The sequence below is a fragment of the Microchirus variegatus genome (genome assembly GCF_963457635.1).
Source record: "Microchirus variegatus genome assembly, chromosome: 5".
NCBI lineage: Eukaryota > Metazoa > Chordata > Actinopteri > Pleuronectiformes > Soleidae > Microchirus > Microchirus variegatus.
This window is the reverse complement of record NC_139806.1, coordinates 19586129-19604158: the sequence shown is the minus strand read 5'-3', so window position 1 is coordinate 19604158 and position 18030 is coordinate 19586129. Positions and strand designations below refer to the sequence as shown.

Genomic DNA, 18030 nt, shown 5'->3' with positions numbered 1-18030 from the left:
TTTAACAGAGGGGTTTGGTGTATTAAGCGACAGCACTGCTGAAACAACCTGTTCATCCATATAGTTAGTTAGTTCAGTGACGTTGTGTCAGACAGAGTCTGTACTAAAGTAATCGTTTTAATGAACTGATTCTAATGATTCAGTACACCAAAAACAACTGCTTTGCTCGTCACTGCTTTGTGCGTTTGTGTCGCTTATAAAACAACATCAAGGTAGTTTCATGCAGCCATGCTATGATGCCCACGTTCACATAGTAATGGTAATAGTAATAGTAGAGTTGAGCCGAGTCGAGAAAAGCTGAGTTCTGCTCGAACTGTAACATGGAAAAGTGCCATAAAGGCCACATTATACTTTGGATAATGCGTTATCCGACTGCGTCACCACGGAGTCCCCTCAAGCCTTCATACTTCTGCATCGTGGTGACGGATACACACTGCAATTTCCCGCCCGATCAGTAGGGGTCGCTACGCAAGATTGTTGTGCTTTTGGCTACAGTGAGCGTTGAAACAGTGGCCGATTCACTTTTCTGTATCACGGAACGCAGTTTTAAGATAATTTAAGGCGAGAAATTGGCCATTTAGAGTCTAAACATGTGCTGTGTGTGTTATGACGTATTTCTAGTTTGGCAGCGACGTTGTGGGCGGTGATCGGCTCCACCTCTGTGGACGCTTGGTGCGCACTGTGAGCCGGCACAGAGCAGCTTTAGCTCGGGCTGTCCTGAGGACCAATCGTAGCCCTTGCCGTCTCCGTTGTCCCTTGAAGGAGTGACGGACACTTAAAAAATATATAATATAAAAAATATCGTGCAGTTGGAGATGACGCAAAGGCTCTCCGACAGGCTCTCCGTCGACGCAGAGGGCTCTGCGTAACCTACGTTACGGCAGAATAAAGGACGCAGCATACACATTATATCAAAAATAGGAACATTGTGTCTGTTCATGAAGACCAGAGCAGAGGCAGAATGAAAAAAAAATCAACAACAACAAATCCACTAAATGTTACATACTGCAGCTTTAATTTACATATTCCTTTATACCCTGCTAATGTTCTTGTAGCAATTTATAAAAATCCTCTATTTGGACTACTAGCACCCTAAAATATTCTTAAAGTTTTGTCCAACAAGGTCATTGTTTTGTGGTTACAAAGAACAAGGCTTTTCAACTTGTTTGACACCTGCAGCCTGACAGAGTCACTTCATGGCTTTAACTTGGCTGGAGGCAAACATGGGAGGCTCGAATGGCTGCACGTGAGACATAAAAATAGCATTACTTGTCACACTGCAGGGAGGGTCTCATACCAAATATCAAAACAACAACTCTGTGAACCAACCCTGTGAACAGCCAGCAGGCACATAGTGGACATTAGCTAGAGAGAGAGAGTGAAACAACAAGGTCTGTTTAGAAGGTCTTTGCACTTTAACGCTGGCAACCGCTTTTATCTGTTGAAGGCAAACCATTCAGCATGCTGCGAGGCAGCTTTGTCTTCACACCCACAGCCTTGCGTTCTCTTGAACTTGACGAGGAAATGCTGGAGAGATACAAGTACAAGAGGCAGATGGCCTACCATCATCTCAATAGCTATATGTGGAAGAGGGAGGCCAGGGACAGAGAACCGCTGAGGTCCAGCTCTGCTCTTCCACCAGCATTGTGCCAAGATGTGGTTATTCAGAATGCTTTATATACAGGAGACCTGGAGGCTATGCAGCGCCTCTTTCCTAGAGGATCCACGGCAAACCTCATCATTGAGCCACAGGGAGGGGACATGCGCTGGGTCGCCAGTGGGGAAGGTAGGAGACAGCATCTGTCTTGAAATATTTCAGGGATTCTTACGATGTGGCACACAATAGCTCATGGCATACACATTTTCCGAAATGTGGAACTACTTTTTATTTGAACACAAATAAAGAAAAACGACTATATAATAAGACAATATAATAAGGACTCACTGGATATAAAACTATGGCCTTTCACTTGAGATGCAATAAATAGTTTACTGTTTTGTTTTGAAATAAAGACTATCATTTTAAGATTGCGTGTACATGCTTGTTTCTCAACCAGAAATTATAATAGTAAACTAAAGTATATCAGTAAAATGAAATCAAAATCCTGTATAACTTCACAACATAAATTGGCAGTTGCCACATTAGATTTTACCAGTGATTTTACATTCGTCATCAGTGTGTGTCTCTTCTACATTATCGGAATGCACCGTGCAAGTCAGATTTACTGCGTCAGTGATCATGTGATGGAAAGAGCAGTAGTTATTGGCTCCAAGACCGTTGCACTGGCAAGTTTCCCAGGGTCAAGCAAAATATCACCTGGCCCCTGCCTGAAATAGCCCTGTGTGCACAAACAAGCTTCATAAGTGCTTATTTCCTTCTGGATAAAACACACTCGCACCACAGTTAAAAACAAACTAATTAGCTCCAGTATGGCATATGTAGCACCTAAGATTAAGTGGCACAAACGAAAGGCCTACCGCACTGACGTGATCGCCACAGCCAAGACCACGGGTTCTGTCCTGCACTTCTGGAACTCTCTGATCGTTGGTGACGAACTGATGATTCTCAGCATTTTGGACGACGACGAGTATGACTACCTTGTTGATGCTATTTATGACACCAGCAACATAGAGGAATGGAAGAGCTTCAGATTTAACTACAGAGGCCTGAGTAAGATTTCCAGTGCTTGATTTTAAAGCTGTGATCGCTGATTCCTTCAGATGACATTCAGATGAATGTTGTAACTTTGTTTTATATGCTATAATGACGAGAACCTTGAACTTATCTGTTTGGCAGAGTAACTGAATGTGAATCGTTCTTCTTGCAGGACTGTGGTCACTGACTTATGAGCAGGAACTGACCACGCCACTTCACATCACAGCCGGTCGAGGCTTCACAGACTGCCTGAAACTACTGCTGCAACGTGGGGCCGATGTAGACCTCGCACCCGGTGGCACTACTGCCCTCCACGAGTCGTGTGAAAACTGCCAGCCAGAGTGCACCAGACTTCTGCTGATCCACGGCGCTAACGCCAACGCTGTCTCTGAGGACGGCCTCATGCCTTTGCACGTTTGCACAAGTCCAGAATCTTTTGAGTGAGTAGAAGAACGTGTAGACCAGTGATTCATCTCATCCCTGATCCCATTTGAGTGCATAACAAATATAATTATAAATGTGTGTCATAGTAACTATTCATTTTTTTCAGTCTAGAATGAAGATTAAATTTAAAATCCTTATGATGATACTGTTTTAATTCCCATTCTATAACATAGTCAGATTAAATTTGACCAGTTTTTTATTTTATTTATTAGATTTTTTTCTGAGCTTATATTCATAAAAGTAAAGTGACTTAGACATTTTTTTTTTTTTGTTAACAATCCCAACGTGCTCTGTTGTTGTGGGAATGAGACTCATATCTCAGATCCACTGTCTGATGATCGAATAACACATTTACCTATCTGTTTATATTTTGGGTGAAGTGGCCCATTAAAGTGTGTTGATCAACTTGATAATAATATTCATATTATAAAATAACACAATAGTCATTTTAAACAATCATTATTATTAAAATAAGTACAAAGGTCTCAAATGTGGCCCCCCAAATAATTCCATGCGGTCCACCACTTTATCACATAGAAGGTGAAAGCAAAAATAATTAATGTATTACATTCAACATAAAATTATTATCATTATGTTATTATTTCCTTATTTTTTCATTCTATTTTATTTCATTCATTACATTTAGTTTGCATCATAAATATGTTTTTTTTGTTTCGAACTACACATCGTGCAGAATCAGAACAAACACTTTTACTTTGAAATTCTGTGAAATATCATTAGTGATTGCAATATCGTGATGGAATATTGTGCTATGATTTTAAGGTCAAGTTGCTGTAGAACATTCTTATTGCTGTATATCTCTAACCTCCCTGAGTGTATTTAATTGGTAAAGTTGTTTTTTTTTGCTAATTAATTCTACATTCATAAAGACAGTGAAACAAGTAACATTTATCATCATATAGTACAAAGAGCCAGTAAAGCTGTAGCTGCAACCCCCGTGAGTGCACTGAACTGAGCAGGAGTGCATTTGTTGCTTATCAATTACACTTTTATTAGAGGAATATGAGACGTCTCACTGTAACAGCACCCACCTCTGTTGAGGGGGAATGAAAACAAATAGCTGGCAGGTGAATGGAGAAGGTGAAATGGAAGTGCCGCATAGATGAAATGTGGATATTTTGGCGTCGAAGTAATATCTCAAACAATATCATCAAACATTCTGACAAAAAAAAAGTTGGATGGTGTAAAATGACTTCAACTTTGAAGTCATTTTCAAGGTTCTGTGTTTCTGTCTGCAGATGTGCCAAATATCTGCTTCAGTATGGAGCAGCAATCGGTGGCCCCACTCTGGATGAAAGTGACACGCCTTTACATGTGGCGGCCAGGAACGGCCTACCAGAGCACACTGAGCTGTACCTGCGATATGGAGCCACTGTGGACAAACAGAACGAGGAGGGTCTCACCCCTCTCAATGTCGCTTGTTCTCAGCCTCAGCAGGTTCAGGACCTCCAGCGTTACTTCAAGGTGTGCCAGATGCTGCTGGGAGAGGGGGCTGACGTCCACACGACGGACCAAGACAAACACACTCCTTTGCACATGGCCTGTAAGAGCGCAAATCCAGACATTGTGGATCTGCTCCTGGCTAACGGGGCCCATGTTAACGACATGGACTACGGTGGTGAAACTGCCCTGCACAACATTCTAAAGGTGGTGTGCTACAAGGTTTCCCATCACCCTGAGAGGATCGTCCGTGCTCTGCTCAACCATGGTTCTATCCGCGTGTGGCCTGGAGCTCTACCAGTGGTGAGAAATGAAAATCTATATAAAGCCACAGTGCACCAAGTAACACCTTGAGTAAGAGTCTTGAAACACGAAACAGTTCCTTGCAATAATCCAGACTTCTGCACATTTGAATCTTCCATTTCATGACACAACATGAAGTGTTGCTCTCTCTGCGGGAAACAGACTACAACTATCAATGAACCCACGTGCACAAGACAAAATGCATGGTTCCTAATTAGGCAAGTGTTAATAGGAGATTAATTAGCACTAATTGCATAATTTCCAGTTAAACCCCTGGAGGGAAGACCAATCTGTTCATTTCACAAGTGTTTAATTACTTTATTTCTTCAGTTCTATGTTCATGAACGAGTCAAAAGCTTGTGCATGACCTGAAATGATAGCTACATGAATCCTGTGGCCGAGCTCTGCTAACTGTTGTGGTGTTGTCTTTTAGGTTTTGAAGCACTGTGCTGAGTCTCCACACACTATCGAGGTTCTTCTCAACGCCTACAGTCGCCTCAAAGTCACAGACACCTGGGTCGAGTCCGTTCCTACAGAGGCGTTTAAGGCAAGCACTTTAGAGTAGTCGTTTTCTGCCCTTGATGTGCTTTTCTTTCGTTTTTCAGGGGTATTTTCATGCACAAAAAGATGCACATAAACTCCAATGAAATGTGATTTCTAAATTATTATTATTATTATTAAGATGTTAAAAAGTATAAATAATTGCTAAAACATTGGGTGTGGAACTGTGTGGCACACGCTACATTATAATGACAGTGTAGATAAAGTTATTTTTTTCAGTACAATTTGGTTCATTGGAAGTTATGACATCAGTGTTTGACCAACTGAACTTGACTTCATGTCTGTTTGTGTCCAATCAGGAGCACAAAGAGTTCTATGAGTCAGTTTTCTCCTTGACGCTGACACCTCGCTCCCTGCAGCACTTGGCACGCTGCAAACTCAGGAGCTTCCTGGAGGGCCGAGTGCACCTGGTGGTGCCAAAACTCGACCTCCCCACCTTCATCAAGAACTACCTGCTCCTGGAATTCAGAGGCTACGTCCACTGAAGAGAACAATGCTCACACGTATAATAATGTGGATTGTATTTTTGTGCCACCGGTGACCTTGTGAGAAGAAGCAGCTGCTATTTTCTCTTTTATTCCATATGAATCTTTCAGCACAGTATAATGTGTTGGACTTTGTCCATAGCACCACAAGAGGGCGCTATAGACTTGAGTTGACAAAGTATAGGTTATCAAAGCAAGTACATGCAACTGTGTTTTACATTTCATTTAATGTGTGATCACATTTTTCTATTTCTGCACTTGATAGTGAATATGCTATCTTGCTTATATTTTAAATTGTTTTTATTTTTTATAGATAATAATCAAAATTGAACATTAACTCCCAGGGTAATTTTGTGTTTTACTTCAAATTATCCATTATTAAATATGTATAATTCACATCTATACGATTGTTAATTTGTTTTGTATGAAGAACAGGCATAAAATAAAATATTCCACCATTGTCACTTCTCATGTCTTGATATATTTTACACTCCGCAGTCTTCTCGCATGCTTAGTGCTGCTTAATGTTTTTCACCATCATAGGTTTTATAGTGGAAAAGGAAAATTCACAATGCAAATTATATATTTAAAAACCAAAATATTATATTTTTTGTATGCAAGCAACGTTAATAAACGAAATATAATGTCTATGATAAAAGCCGGATTGCAGACAGAGCCTGCACTGCATCGTTTTAGACAGGTTGTTTCCCATAATGCGTGCTTTTATTATGAAAAGGCAGACAATATTAAATCTGATCATATGATTAAAACAGTTGGCGTCAAACAAAATCTGAAAAAAATACACCTGTCATCATTTCTAGGAATTAGTTTATTTAAAACAAATATTATCTAATTATTGTGTGTGTTGTTTGAAAATTAAGATTATGCTCAGTCGTCTGTCTATTGATGTAGATTATCAAGAAAATAATGTGAACGTGTTAACAGTTTTAAGGCGCACGTGATAAAAGTCATAAAATCCGATCCATTCCATTAATCCCTTTTTTTTTTTTTAAGTTAATTTCAGATGAAAACTGTGACTAAATGCGTAAAATAAAAGAGTGCGTCCAGGCTCCAGATGATCAGTGTCACATTACTGAAGCTCTCACAGAGAAAAGGCAGAGGGTCTCAGCAAATGGTTTCAATAGATCAAAGAGAGGTGCTGCTGAAGTCACTGGCAATTACAGGAATTAGCCTGGCCCTCCACTGCTAATCAGAGCCGCTGGTGATATGTTTGTGTCCTCGTGCAATCAGACGACCAGTTGGAGAGCCCGGACACCCAGGACTCAATAGGGCTAATCATCATCAGTTCCAATAGCCATTTAAAAGGTGAAATGATCTGCGATTAAAACACAGTTTAAAGAGAGAAGAAAATGTGATTTTTCTCTCCACGTGCGTTTTGAATCAGGGATAAATTACCATGCTCCTTAAGCGCAAAGTAAAAATGTGTCTTATTCCATTAATTGAAAATGTTCTCGGTTAAACTGGCAGATGATCAGTAGGAGACATTTTGACATTTTTATGTTACATAGCGTTATACCAACAACAACAAAAGTCTCCAGAGTTTTTTTTTTTTTTTTTTTAAGTGGAAGTGGAAATCCATACAGATTTGACTTTGGCCACGCGGTGCGTGCGTAACGTTGACCTCACATACACTCCCTTTATCTGAATCTAATTTCGCGCAGAGTATTTCTCTCCAGGGAACAATTGTTGCAGCAGCACTTCTTTTTCTGCAGCCAAACACATTGTTTTTAGCCGCGGAGAATGGCACAGAGAGCGGAGAAACATCTGCCTCTCTCTCTCTCTCCTCCCTCCTCTCCCTCCTCCTCCTCCTCTTGACTCTGATGCCCATCGGCCCCAATATTCCCCACAAAAGCCACCGTTGTTTTAGGCTGTCCCTTCAATCCAGAGTAATTACTTATCATCAATCAAAATTAATAATAGCTGATTGGGTTGGTGTGGTCAACGATTATAGAAGGGGAAGGGCTGGAGCAGTCTCTCTCACACAGTTTTAGCAGTCAATGGTGAGCCTGGCACAGGGGGAGGAGGGCTGGAGGGGGTGCGACCCGTCTATTTGGTCTCCACTGGGAAACTACCGCCTCTCAAGACGGCCAAAAAGTCAGAGGCTGAATAAGGAAATGAAGCGTAATTTGAGGAAGATGGATGAGCCCCCAGGGAAACACCCCCCTTTCATCCCTCTTGTATTGCAGATTATAACCAATGCGCGCGCTCTCTCTCTTTCCCTCTCTCTCTCTGCGCGCGCACACACACGCGGTGCAGTGGAGAGGGGCGGAGGTTAGAGTCTCACAGAGAGACGGGAGAGGTAGAGAGACAGAGAGAGCGTGTGTTTATGTCACAGTGTGTGACAAATAAGAGGCAAAAGGTAGCAGTGGCTCTCACAACAAAGCGTCCTGCGCACTGACCGACGCACACAGAGCGCACAGATCCGGAGAAGGAAGTCCACTACAATCCCAGGGATGACAACACGCCAGAGGATCTACTTTCAATCCACTCTGCGTCTGTGAACTGAAAAGTTTTTTTTTTTAATTTGCGCGTCGCAGAGGAAAAGGAGGACACCTGCTTCCAAGTTTTTCCCACCCCGACAAAAGTGTCCACCTGCAAAATGCAGAGACCCGGCGTTCAAGGAACGGCGTTTTCTATCGACTCCCTGATAGGGACTCCTCAGCCCAGACCGGGACACCTGCTCTACACGGGCTATCCCATGTTCATGCCATACAGACCTTTGGTTATTCCACAAGCTTTATCCCACTCGCCTCTATCGTCTGGTATACCTCCACTTGCGCCTTTGGCTTCTTTTGCGGGGCGACTCACCAACACGTTCTGTGCCAGTTTGGGACAGGGGGTGCCCTCCATGGTTGCGCTCACCACAACCATGCCAAGTTTCTCGGATCCACCGGACAGTTTCTACCCGCCACAGGAACTTCCCGGTCCGCGTTTGAGCGCCGTCGATCCAGGAGCAAGGAGGCAAGAGAGTCCGCACTCCGATGAGCTGCACAGCCGGGACAAGAGCTCCGATCTCCTCAACTTCTCTGAAACTTTCCAAACAATATCAGGTAAGCACGGCCTCGCGACTTATCTCCACTACATACAGTGACCGCTGTGCGTAAAATGCTCCAGAGCTGAGGTCAATGATCCAAATCCAGACTATTTGGTTTCTGAAGAGCAGTGGAATCAGTGAGGATGAAGACACTTATCTAACAAGTGTTGCCTGACACAAATTAAAATAATAATAACAATAACAACAATAACAACTAATCATCCATTGTGGAACTATAGCATTTAGTTTTTCAACCAAAAAAAGTTTTGATTTATTTGTATTTTAAAAATTTGGAGACAAATTTAAAATATACTGGAGGCAAATAAAGGAAAATATACTGAGTGATACATTAAGTTGTAAACAAAGTGGCCAAAATGTGTAAAATAAGTCCTTCTACTGTACATTTGGATGATGTTTTGTTGTTTGTCTCCAGTGAGCTCAACACGCAGTGAATGATGTCTTAACAAAATGCGTAATGGTCGTTTTTGGCTAATGAATAAATAAATAAATGACTTAACGTGTGTTTTCTGCTTTTAATTCATTTTAGGTGAAACCAAATTGTACAGCTCAGACGACGAGAAGCTGGACTTAAAATCAGCAGACACCGTTTGCAGCGACAGAGAGGACAGTTCCGCGGACAGCGAGAACGAAAGTTTCTCGGACGGGAACAACTGTGGCTCCATGTCGCAGAAGAGCAAACTAAAAACGGGCTCGCAGGAGGCGCTGCCGCCCGGCAGCTCGGCGGGGAAGAGCCGGAGGAGACGAACAGCTTTTACCAGCGAACAGCTGCTCGAACTCGAAAAGGAGTTTCACTGTAAAAAGTACCTGTCCCTGACGGAACGCTCCCAGATCGCACACGCACTTAAACTGAGCGAGGTCCAGGTGAAGATCTGGTTTCAGAACCGCAGGGCCAAGTGGAAACGGATCAAAGCCGGCAACGTCAACAACCGCTCAGGGGAACCGGTGCGTAATCCCAAAATCGTGGTGCCAATCCCCGTGCACGTCAACAGGTTTGCCGTGAGGAGTCAGCATCAACAAATAGAGCAAGGGACCAGGCCATGAACTCAATATCATCAACAACAATGATAATAATTAAAAAAAACACTTACATTGACTCTATGTTCCACTAATTTGTTGAACGCATGAAGCACAAAAAAGGGGATTCTGTATTTTTTCGTGTCTGAGAGGTGAGACTGAGCAGAGGATTCTTGCAGACAGATCAAATATTTGGCAATATGCTGTCATTTTTATTTATTCTTCTGTGAATATGTAAATATAAATGGGCACTATGAGATAAGACTGTAAAGATTTTTTAAGTATTTATATGTAGGGCCATAATGTTCTGTTGGTTATGTGCATGTCCACATTTGGTGAAACTATTCTGGATTTTCTTTCCCGGTTTGTTTTTTGTTTTTGTGTTGAGTACAATTTGTTAAGCATGTAATTTAAGACGTTTCAAATTTACTTTGTCAACTGTAGATCCACCTTTGACAGCTATATGTGAAAAAAAAACAAGATGTGAAGGAAGTTATGACCAAACAAGGGACAAGTGTAAAGTATATTGACCTAATAAATCGCTTTATACGAACGTTTGGATCCAGATTGAATCATTTTTTGTTTTTCGCGAGACGTTCGAGAAACTATATGTTTTAATGTTAGTGGAAACACATGTAATAATTATTAAAATGTCGCCTTCACTTTTATTTTTTCATTTTTTAAAGAGTGACTTTAATTTTTTTATTTATTTGAACTAAAAGACAGAGTAGACGCCACCAGGCTGCTATAATGTGATTTAACACACCTCAAATAGGAATGATCACTGTTTTGTAATCCTGCAGAATTTAACTTAAGATTTTAATGAAAATATTTCTGATAAATTTAAGGTTTTCAACAAAAATTATGGATGACACTTGATTTTTTTTTTTCAATTCAGATTGTTAATCTATATATGTTCACTGAAGTTTTTCAAAAATCTAACATCATGTTACATTTATTCCCCCCTCCCAATAACATCAGGACCTGAAAGGCAGATGGGTCATTTAAAAAGCAGCAGTGATTGATTTGTCTTTAGGAGGCCATGTTGTCTCAAGTGGACTGATGGATCCTCATTAGACTGAGCACATTCAACACACTGTGATGAACTTCTCCATCAGTCACAACGGAGAACGAGAATCCCACAGCAGCTCTTTCTAATGTGAGGGAAAACACCAAAGGACTGTGTTTTAATTAAATAAGATACTTAAAGAGGCTTATGATATGTTTAAATCCACTCAGGAATATAAATGTCTCACACAATACAGGGCTTTTCTTAAATAATGTGCAAATGTATTAATATCAAGATAATATCTAGACATTTGATTTAATATGTATGTTTAAATATTGCCACCTGTGGAGACTCTAACTTAAAACCTGTATTTGCAAATTATAATATTACATTTTTATTACATATTATAATAATAATAATAATAATAATAATAATAATAAAAAAATCTGCCTTTAAAAAAGCTCCCGGAGGACACATAAGGAAAAAAAATCAAATATTTTGAAATATCTGCAAGACAGCGACATAAACAAGTGAAAACCGTGAGCTGCTCACTCAGACTGGAACATGAAAACTCACACGGTGACGTGAAATTATGGAGCAGCAATATTAAAATAATGGGTGACTAAAATTATTGTGTAAGCACATAGCGATCCTCTTACAGGAGACGCAGAAGAGGGCTCGGTGTTCATTATGCAAACTCTGCAGGGTTTACACGTTTCTCTCAACTGTTTCCAGGAGAGTCTGATGCTGGAATCATTTCCCTGCAGCTTCTAAAACCAAGACCAAATTCCTCAAGCCACATGCTTCTTTTTTTCCCCTGCAGCACCTGTTGAAGTATTATGATAGTGAGATTCTTCAAATAGTTTTTTCTTTAATATTAACATTTTAATGTAAGATATTCTCTTTTAGAGTTTAGGTGCTGTCACAAATATATGCTCTTGAGTACACCAGGAAACACACTTTTATCCTATTCCCTCTCATGGATGAAAAATAACTTTTATCTCAGTTTGACCTCAGAGCATAAACTGACTCTTCATGACCTGTGCACCCATGAGTGGTGAAGTTTATTTTACTGTCCACCTCATACATTGCGACTGTGGCACTTAGATTCAAGGAGTGACGACCGTGTGAAGGAGCAGTGGAAGTTTTATCATAGTCCTGACTTAGAGCTGACTAATACACTATAGTCAATTCCACGACGTTGTGCCAGAGTGCAGCGGCTATTTCTGTCTCTATGAGCTGCGTGGTGGTGGTGGTGGTGGTGAGGACAATGAGGAGCCATGACACAGCATAGACGGTCATTTTAAAATTGGTTGCTGTTATCAAGATGCCGCGAGTGGAAGCTTATTTCATTCCTGCTTTATTACAGAGTGAGATTCTTTGAATTGTGTAAATATTAACTCACAAAGTTGGCAATTTGCAGAGTCTGCATAATGAAAATCATTAAGTAATAAATACCTAATAATAAAATAATCAAAGTCTCATTTAGGTGAAATTTTAGGTGAAATTAGGATTATTTTCTTCAGTGTGAGTTTTCATGATAACTGAAACAACTTCACCAATAAATGTGGCTAAATCCCACACACTGTACCTTTAAGTGTGTCTCAAGTCACTAACTGTATTATTTGCCACTCTGCTACTTGAATCACAAATGGAAATAGCAGACGTTTCTCCAGCAAAGACATTAAACCATTTCTAAAAATCCCACCTGGATAGAGAGAGTGTGTGTGTGTGTGTGTGTGTGTGTGTGTGTGTGTGTGTGTGTGTGTGTGTGTGTGTGTGTGTGTGTGTGTGTGTGTGTGTGTGTGAGGCGTAGAGAAGGATGCTCATTACTCGCTGGTTGTGTGAGTGTGCAGACTGCTCAGCGCTGACTGGAGGCCTGACTTCTTGGGAGGGTCTGGACGGTGGTGGCTACAGTGATGTATGGGCAGATGCATCAAATCGCACAAGATAAACAAGCGATGAGTTTCATCAGGGCCATCATAGCTTTAATTTGGCTGCCTAATGAGTCAGATCTAGTGGCGGAGATAAGAGTTGTCAGAGGCCCGGCTCTAATGAATTTCTTGCCACTTGTAATCAAGGTTGCCTGTCTGAGGGGGGATGATTAATGGAACCCTGGAGGATTCCCTCGGCCCTCAGCCTTCATTACAGCTAATGCATTCTCAGGCAAATTAACAGAGAAATGCAGGCAAAAGCCAACGGGGAATGGGAGCGAAAGAGAGAGGGAAGAAGAAGAAGAAAAAAAGGGGAGAATGGTGGGAGAGTGATGGGAACAGAGCATTTATGTAAAACTAAAGTGAGAAGAGAATGAAGAGAAGCTAGTTTGGTGAGCATGAGAGAGTCGGGCTGGCAGCGGGGGAGAACAGTGAAGCAGAGACTTGGTGGAATCGGCTGATTAGTTAGAGGTTCAAGGATATGGAAATGAGGACAGAGACATGGGTTTGAGGCAGTCAGAAAGGGCAGAGTGCAACACAGATGTACTGGTTAGACATGATGGAGCTGAAATTGATAAATGGATGTTCAGGTCTGGGGGGATTATGGAGGGGAGAGATGGTCAGATGGAGAGAGTGGAGCGGATGTAATTACTGGTTAAAGGGGTTAAAGGCTGATGGGAGGATTACAAAAAAGAGGAAGCAACAGTAACCGATGCAAACGCGTAAGACAAACCGCCGCTTAACGACACCTTGAAATAACATTTATGTTGCGATGGCACATCGCTGACTGTTTGCTAAACAGGCTATTAAAGTGGCCTGTGGCCAAGCAGATCCTGCATGTTATGGAAATATGGATTTAATGTTTGCAAATATGGTCTCGTCAGGTCTTTGTGTACCCATCCATCAGCCTCAGACCCACCTCTGCAATCTCGGAGGCAATTTGTCTGAGGAGAGGTGGGCGGCAGAGAGCCCTCCTCACTGTTTAGCAGGCCCTGATGAAATATCAAAACACACAGCAGTGTAAGCCAGCTCTCTAGTCTCACCACAACAAACACAAGTGGCCGGGGCCTGCGTGGTAATAAATTACAGGGCAGATTTTTCTATGTGTGGTAATATTTCCTCAGGCCGACGATGAATACTGTAAATGGCCACTCGTTCAGTTCAGTGTGACCAAGGTCTGACATTTTAAGCACTTTTAGAACCAGTGTCAAATCTTATAGCTGCTATATTTAATAGTTTTCACCCATTAAAATATCAGTTGCTGCAGGTAAACGAGTCAATAAAACTTGAGTCACTCAAATCAAAGTCGCTTCAAGCTGAAAGAATAGCTTTTAAATCGGCCCAGTGCTGAAAGAATAAGAAACTATTACAGAAGAGTGTTTTAAGTTTTGGAAGTACTTTCTTCCTCTCACACAGATAATAACAGCAGACACAAATTCAAACAATTAAGCTGTGAAGACCCAAGTTTCCCTTCCCTTTAATAATGGGAGAGCTAATAAGTGGGTGAATATTAAATAGCCACGTGTCAAACAATAAAACACATTCTTATACCTGAATGAATGAATGAACATGTGTATGGATTTTGTCAGAGTTAACGTGAGACTCTGCAGCTTCTCCTGAACTCAGAGAGCACTTGTAACACTCTTGTCACTGTTTTGGCTTTATGGCCCTTAACGCGGCTGTTGTGGTTCACGTTCAGCTCACTCATCAGAGTCGTTTCAAGCGGAGAGACAAAACTCACCAAATGTTTTCTGCCCGGCACCAGAGAAAAAACTAAACAAACAACAAAACAAAGCAACTACTTGTGGACATTAAAACAGCTGAAGAGCCAGGTATTTCCCTTGGGAGATGGGTGGAGACCAACAACTGAGCTAAAAGTCAGGGTTAGTTGGCCAGAAACAGGTAGATACTAAGTTCCATTTTCCCAAGTGAGCAAAAATAGTTAATTCAGGTGTAAAAGGTTTAAGGGGCTTCATCGCCTCAGAAGTTGTTGACATAATAAGTAAGAAACAGTAATAGAAGAAATGTCTGCTGTAACGTGACCTCAAATATCCCAGTTTTAGAAAAGTAGCTGTGGAAGGACCTGAATTCTAGAGCTGAAACGATTGATCGATTATTAATCGATTACTAAATTAATCGCAAACTATTTTGATAATCGATAATCGGTTTGAAGCTTTTTTCATGATTAAAACAAGATTTCTGATTGTTTCAGCTTCTTAAATTTTCTTTGCTCCACATAACAAAGAAATCATTAAAAATAATATATTATAATAATTTTGGTTTGTGAACAAAACAAGACATTCAAGAACAATGTAATTTCCAGGTTTGACAAACACTGATCAACATTTTTTTTAAACATTTTATGACATTTTATGAACCAAACGATTCATCGATTCATCGAGAAAATAATCGACAGATTAATCGATTACAAAAATAATCGTTAGTTGCAGCTCTACAGTGAATTCAATCAGCAAGAAGCCGATTAAGAAAGGAAGTTTTCGGTGCCTTTCAAGCGCGACTGTGGATTGTGGCTCGATGTCACGCCAGTGTTAAGGGAAGAAGACACCAGGTAATAAAAGCACAAACAATGCCAGCCAACAGAGAGAGGAAGGGGATGAAGATATGCCGAGACAAGATTAGCGGGAAATAAGAAGTGGATTAGTAAGGGTTTGACTCCTCTGAACACTGAGACCTCTCACTTTTCCCTACAGTGTTATGCTGACTGACACTAAGCTCGCCATTTATCTTAATCCTCTTTCAGCAACTGTTGGGGGTCCCACAAGCAGGAAGTGGAGCGGCTGCTTTTACTTACCTCGAGATAGAGCAGGTTATTCTGAGATTCGCCGTTCCAGGAAAGTTGAATTTCTGCACACGGTGTGATGATGATGATGATGGCACATGGAAAAAGGAGATAACATGAAATGGCATTTCTGCTTGAAATGAAGGGGGAAGAATTTTAATTTGAGAGAGAGCCTCACCTTCTCTGTTAGGCTTCAGTAGATCGGGTACAGAAGCGACAGGAGGAGCGTGATGGATGATGAATGAACAACACACATACGCCAGACAAATGCGTTGATTCCCCTAAATCCAGGGAAGGCTACATTGTTGAGTGTTTATTAATAGGTCAACAGTCAGCCAAGCATCCAAGCATACAACAAATTACTCTTTAGCTTTTTGCTTTGTTTCACGTCCTCAACGTAAAAGGAAATTACAATAGGAAAAATGAACTTGAACAAAAAACAAACAAACAAAAGAACAGAACAAAAAAAAAATATATTTACATACTGCATTATAAATATGTCAAATGTACATCATTATACACAAGTACCATAGATGGTCAGTTAATATCCAGACCAAACAAAAGTACCTTCAAAAAGAAGCCGAAGGAGAAACAAAAGCGACATATTAAAAAAATCGGTTCATAAGTCAAGAGGACTAAAAAACCAGTTCAGTTTGTTTCTCTAACTTGAGCTTGTCTTTAAGATAAAGGCATTAAGCTAATATGTACACGTCATGGTGAGTTTGGGGGGGGGGGACGGGCAGTTTTAAGAGTTGTTTTTTTTCTGCATCTACAGTACTGTTTGTAAATAAAGGTTCAGTTCACTGTACACATTACACTTCTTTCAGTAACCTCCTCCTGCACTCAAGTGGACTTAAAATAAGTTGGTCAAGTAAAGGCCAGTACGACAGTAGGGTGCAGGTACCTGGTTCATTTGTGGTTGGTTGTGTGTGATGTTTCACATTTTTGACATTTCAGTAAATGATGTTTATTTGCTTTCCTTCTGTGAGGATTCTGGAGGACGACACCTTAGCATAGGGAAATGTCATGTATCTTTGTCTAATGCATACATAATAATATACAATAAAAGAGTTAAAAGAATGGCTCGACTGAGCCAATCGTCTCCATACGTAAAGTAAGAATGCGGACGTGAGAGAACCATTCACCTCCTGACTCAACTCTCAGAAAATAAGCAAATAAACATAACCTCACAAAGTGTCAAACTTCAGTTTTTTAATTGTTTGCAAATTCATAAACGCACAGATGTCTGTACTATGTAGCACCTATTCACTATTCTCCTATTTTGAGGAAAACAAAAACATTGTAAAGCGACAACAAAATTCAATTGAAGGTACCAAGTTAATAACTCGCTCTGTAAACACACTCATCCTGCATTTGTAAACCCATAAAATAGACAGCTTCAAATCTTTAAAATAGCGGTTAAATAAACGGGAAACGTGCCGACACCAGGTAAAAAAAATCATTTGACTGAAAGGTTATGATATTTATAACAATGCAAAGAGAATCCAACTAATTAAAAACCTTTCTTATTCTACTCCCTAAATATCACTCTAGCTTCAGTCACTTGAATGCATTTTGTTGACTCCCTGCTTTTAGGCTGACGGTCTCTCAGGATAAGGACGGGTTTATAGGGTTAAGTCGTAGGAGAATTTTTCATATTAACTCTAACAGTCAAGAGTGAAGTAAAACTGTTCTCAAAAGGAAAAAGGCAATGGAACAAGAACTACTTTTTTTTTTTCTTCTTTTGTTTTTTTTTCTGTACATTAATAAACACAGTTATGTTCCCAGATCTTCACTGTAGCACCTTTTGCTCCACAGTGTCCTTCCTCCAACGTTTATTAACAGAAATATCCGGTCGCTCTCTGCTGCACACAAAGTCACAAACAAAGACGTAAAGCACACAGGTGTCGTACCGTACAGCGTGTGCACACACACACACACACGCACAGTACCTTTGTATGTATTTCACAGCAATATCAGAGGAAAATGCACTCCGGGTTACCATTTTTACAGCCTTTGGCCACAGGAGACGATCGATAGATATTCCAGTACGCACGGTGGTTTGCAATTGCATGAATCTACGTCAAACAATGTCAACACAATCTAGTCAATGGAAGAATCACTCCAACAAAGACACGATAATGGTGCAATTTCACTGTTTCAATCACACTCTTGAATTTGAATGAATTCTGATTGAAGAGGCACGCTTACAAAGCCATGCGGCTCAGTGGTCGTAAAATATTATGCCCCTTAATTCCTTTATAGTCATGTACATTTTTACTGGAGG

At 40.7% G+C, this 18030-nt stretch overlaps 2 protein-coding genes across 3 annotated transcripts; both read left to right on the top strand.

Annotated features, from left to right (window-relative positions):
• Positions 1-1316: 1316 nt before the first annotated feature.
• On the top strand, positions 1317-6364 carry asb10 (ankyrin repeat and SOCS box containing 10). 2 transcript variants are annotated; one of them, XM_083889018.1, is made up of 5 exons: positions 1317-1786; positions 2829-3096; positions 4360-4864; positions 5298-5411; positions 5725-6364. In XM_083889018.1, exons 1-5 carry the CDS (start codon positions 1462-1464, stop codon positions 5908-5910), a joined length of 1398 nt encoding a protein of 465 aa, XP_083745144.1. In that variant the 5' UTR covers positions 1317-1461; the 3' UTR covers positions 5911-6364. The 2 variants fall into 2 exon arrangements, with proteins under 2 accessions (XP_083745144.1, XP_083745145.1); XM_083889019.1 differs by lacking the exon at positions 1317-1786 and adding an exon at positions 1822-2671.
• Positions 6365-8242: 1878 nt separating this feature from the next.
• On the top strand, positions 8243-10454 carry gbx1 (gastrulation brain homeobox 1). The gene is made up of 2 exons (XM_083890414.1): positions 8243-8981; positions 9513-10454. The coding sequence occupies exons 1-2, from the start codon at positions 8531-8533 to the stop codon at positions 10025-10027; spliced, it is 966 nt and encodes a 321-aa protein (XP_083746540.1). The 5' UTR covers positions 8243-8530; the 3' UTR covers positions 10028-10454.
• The last annotated feature ends 7576 nt before the right edge of the window (positions 10455-18030 follow it).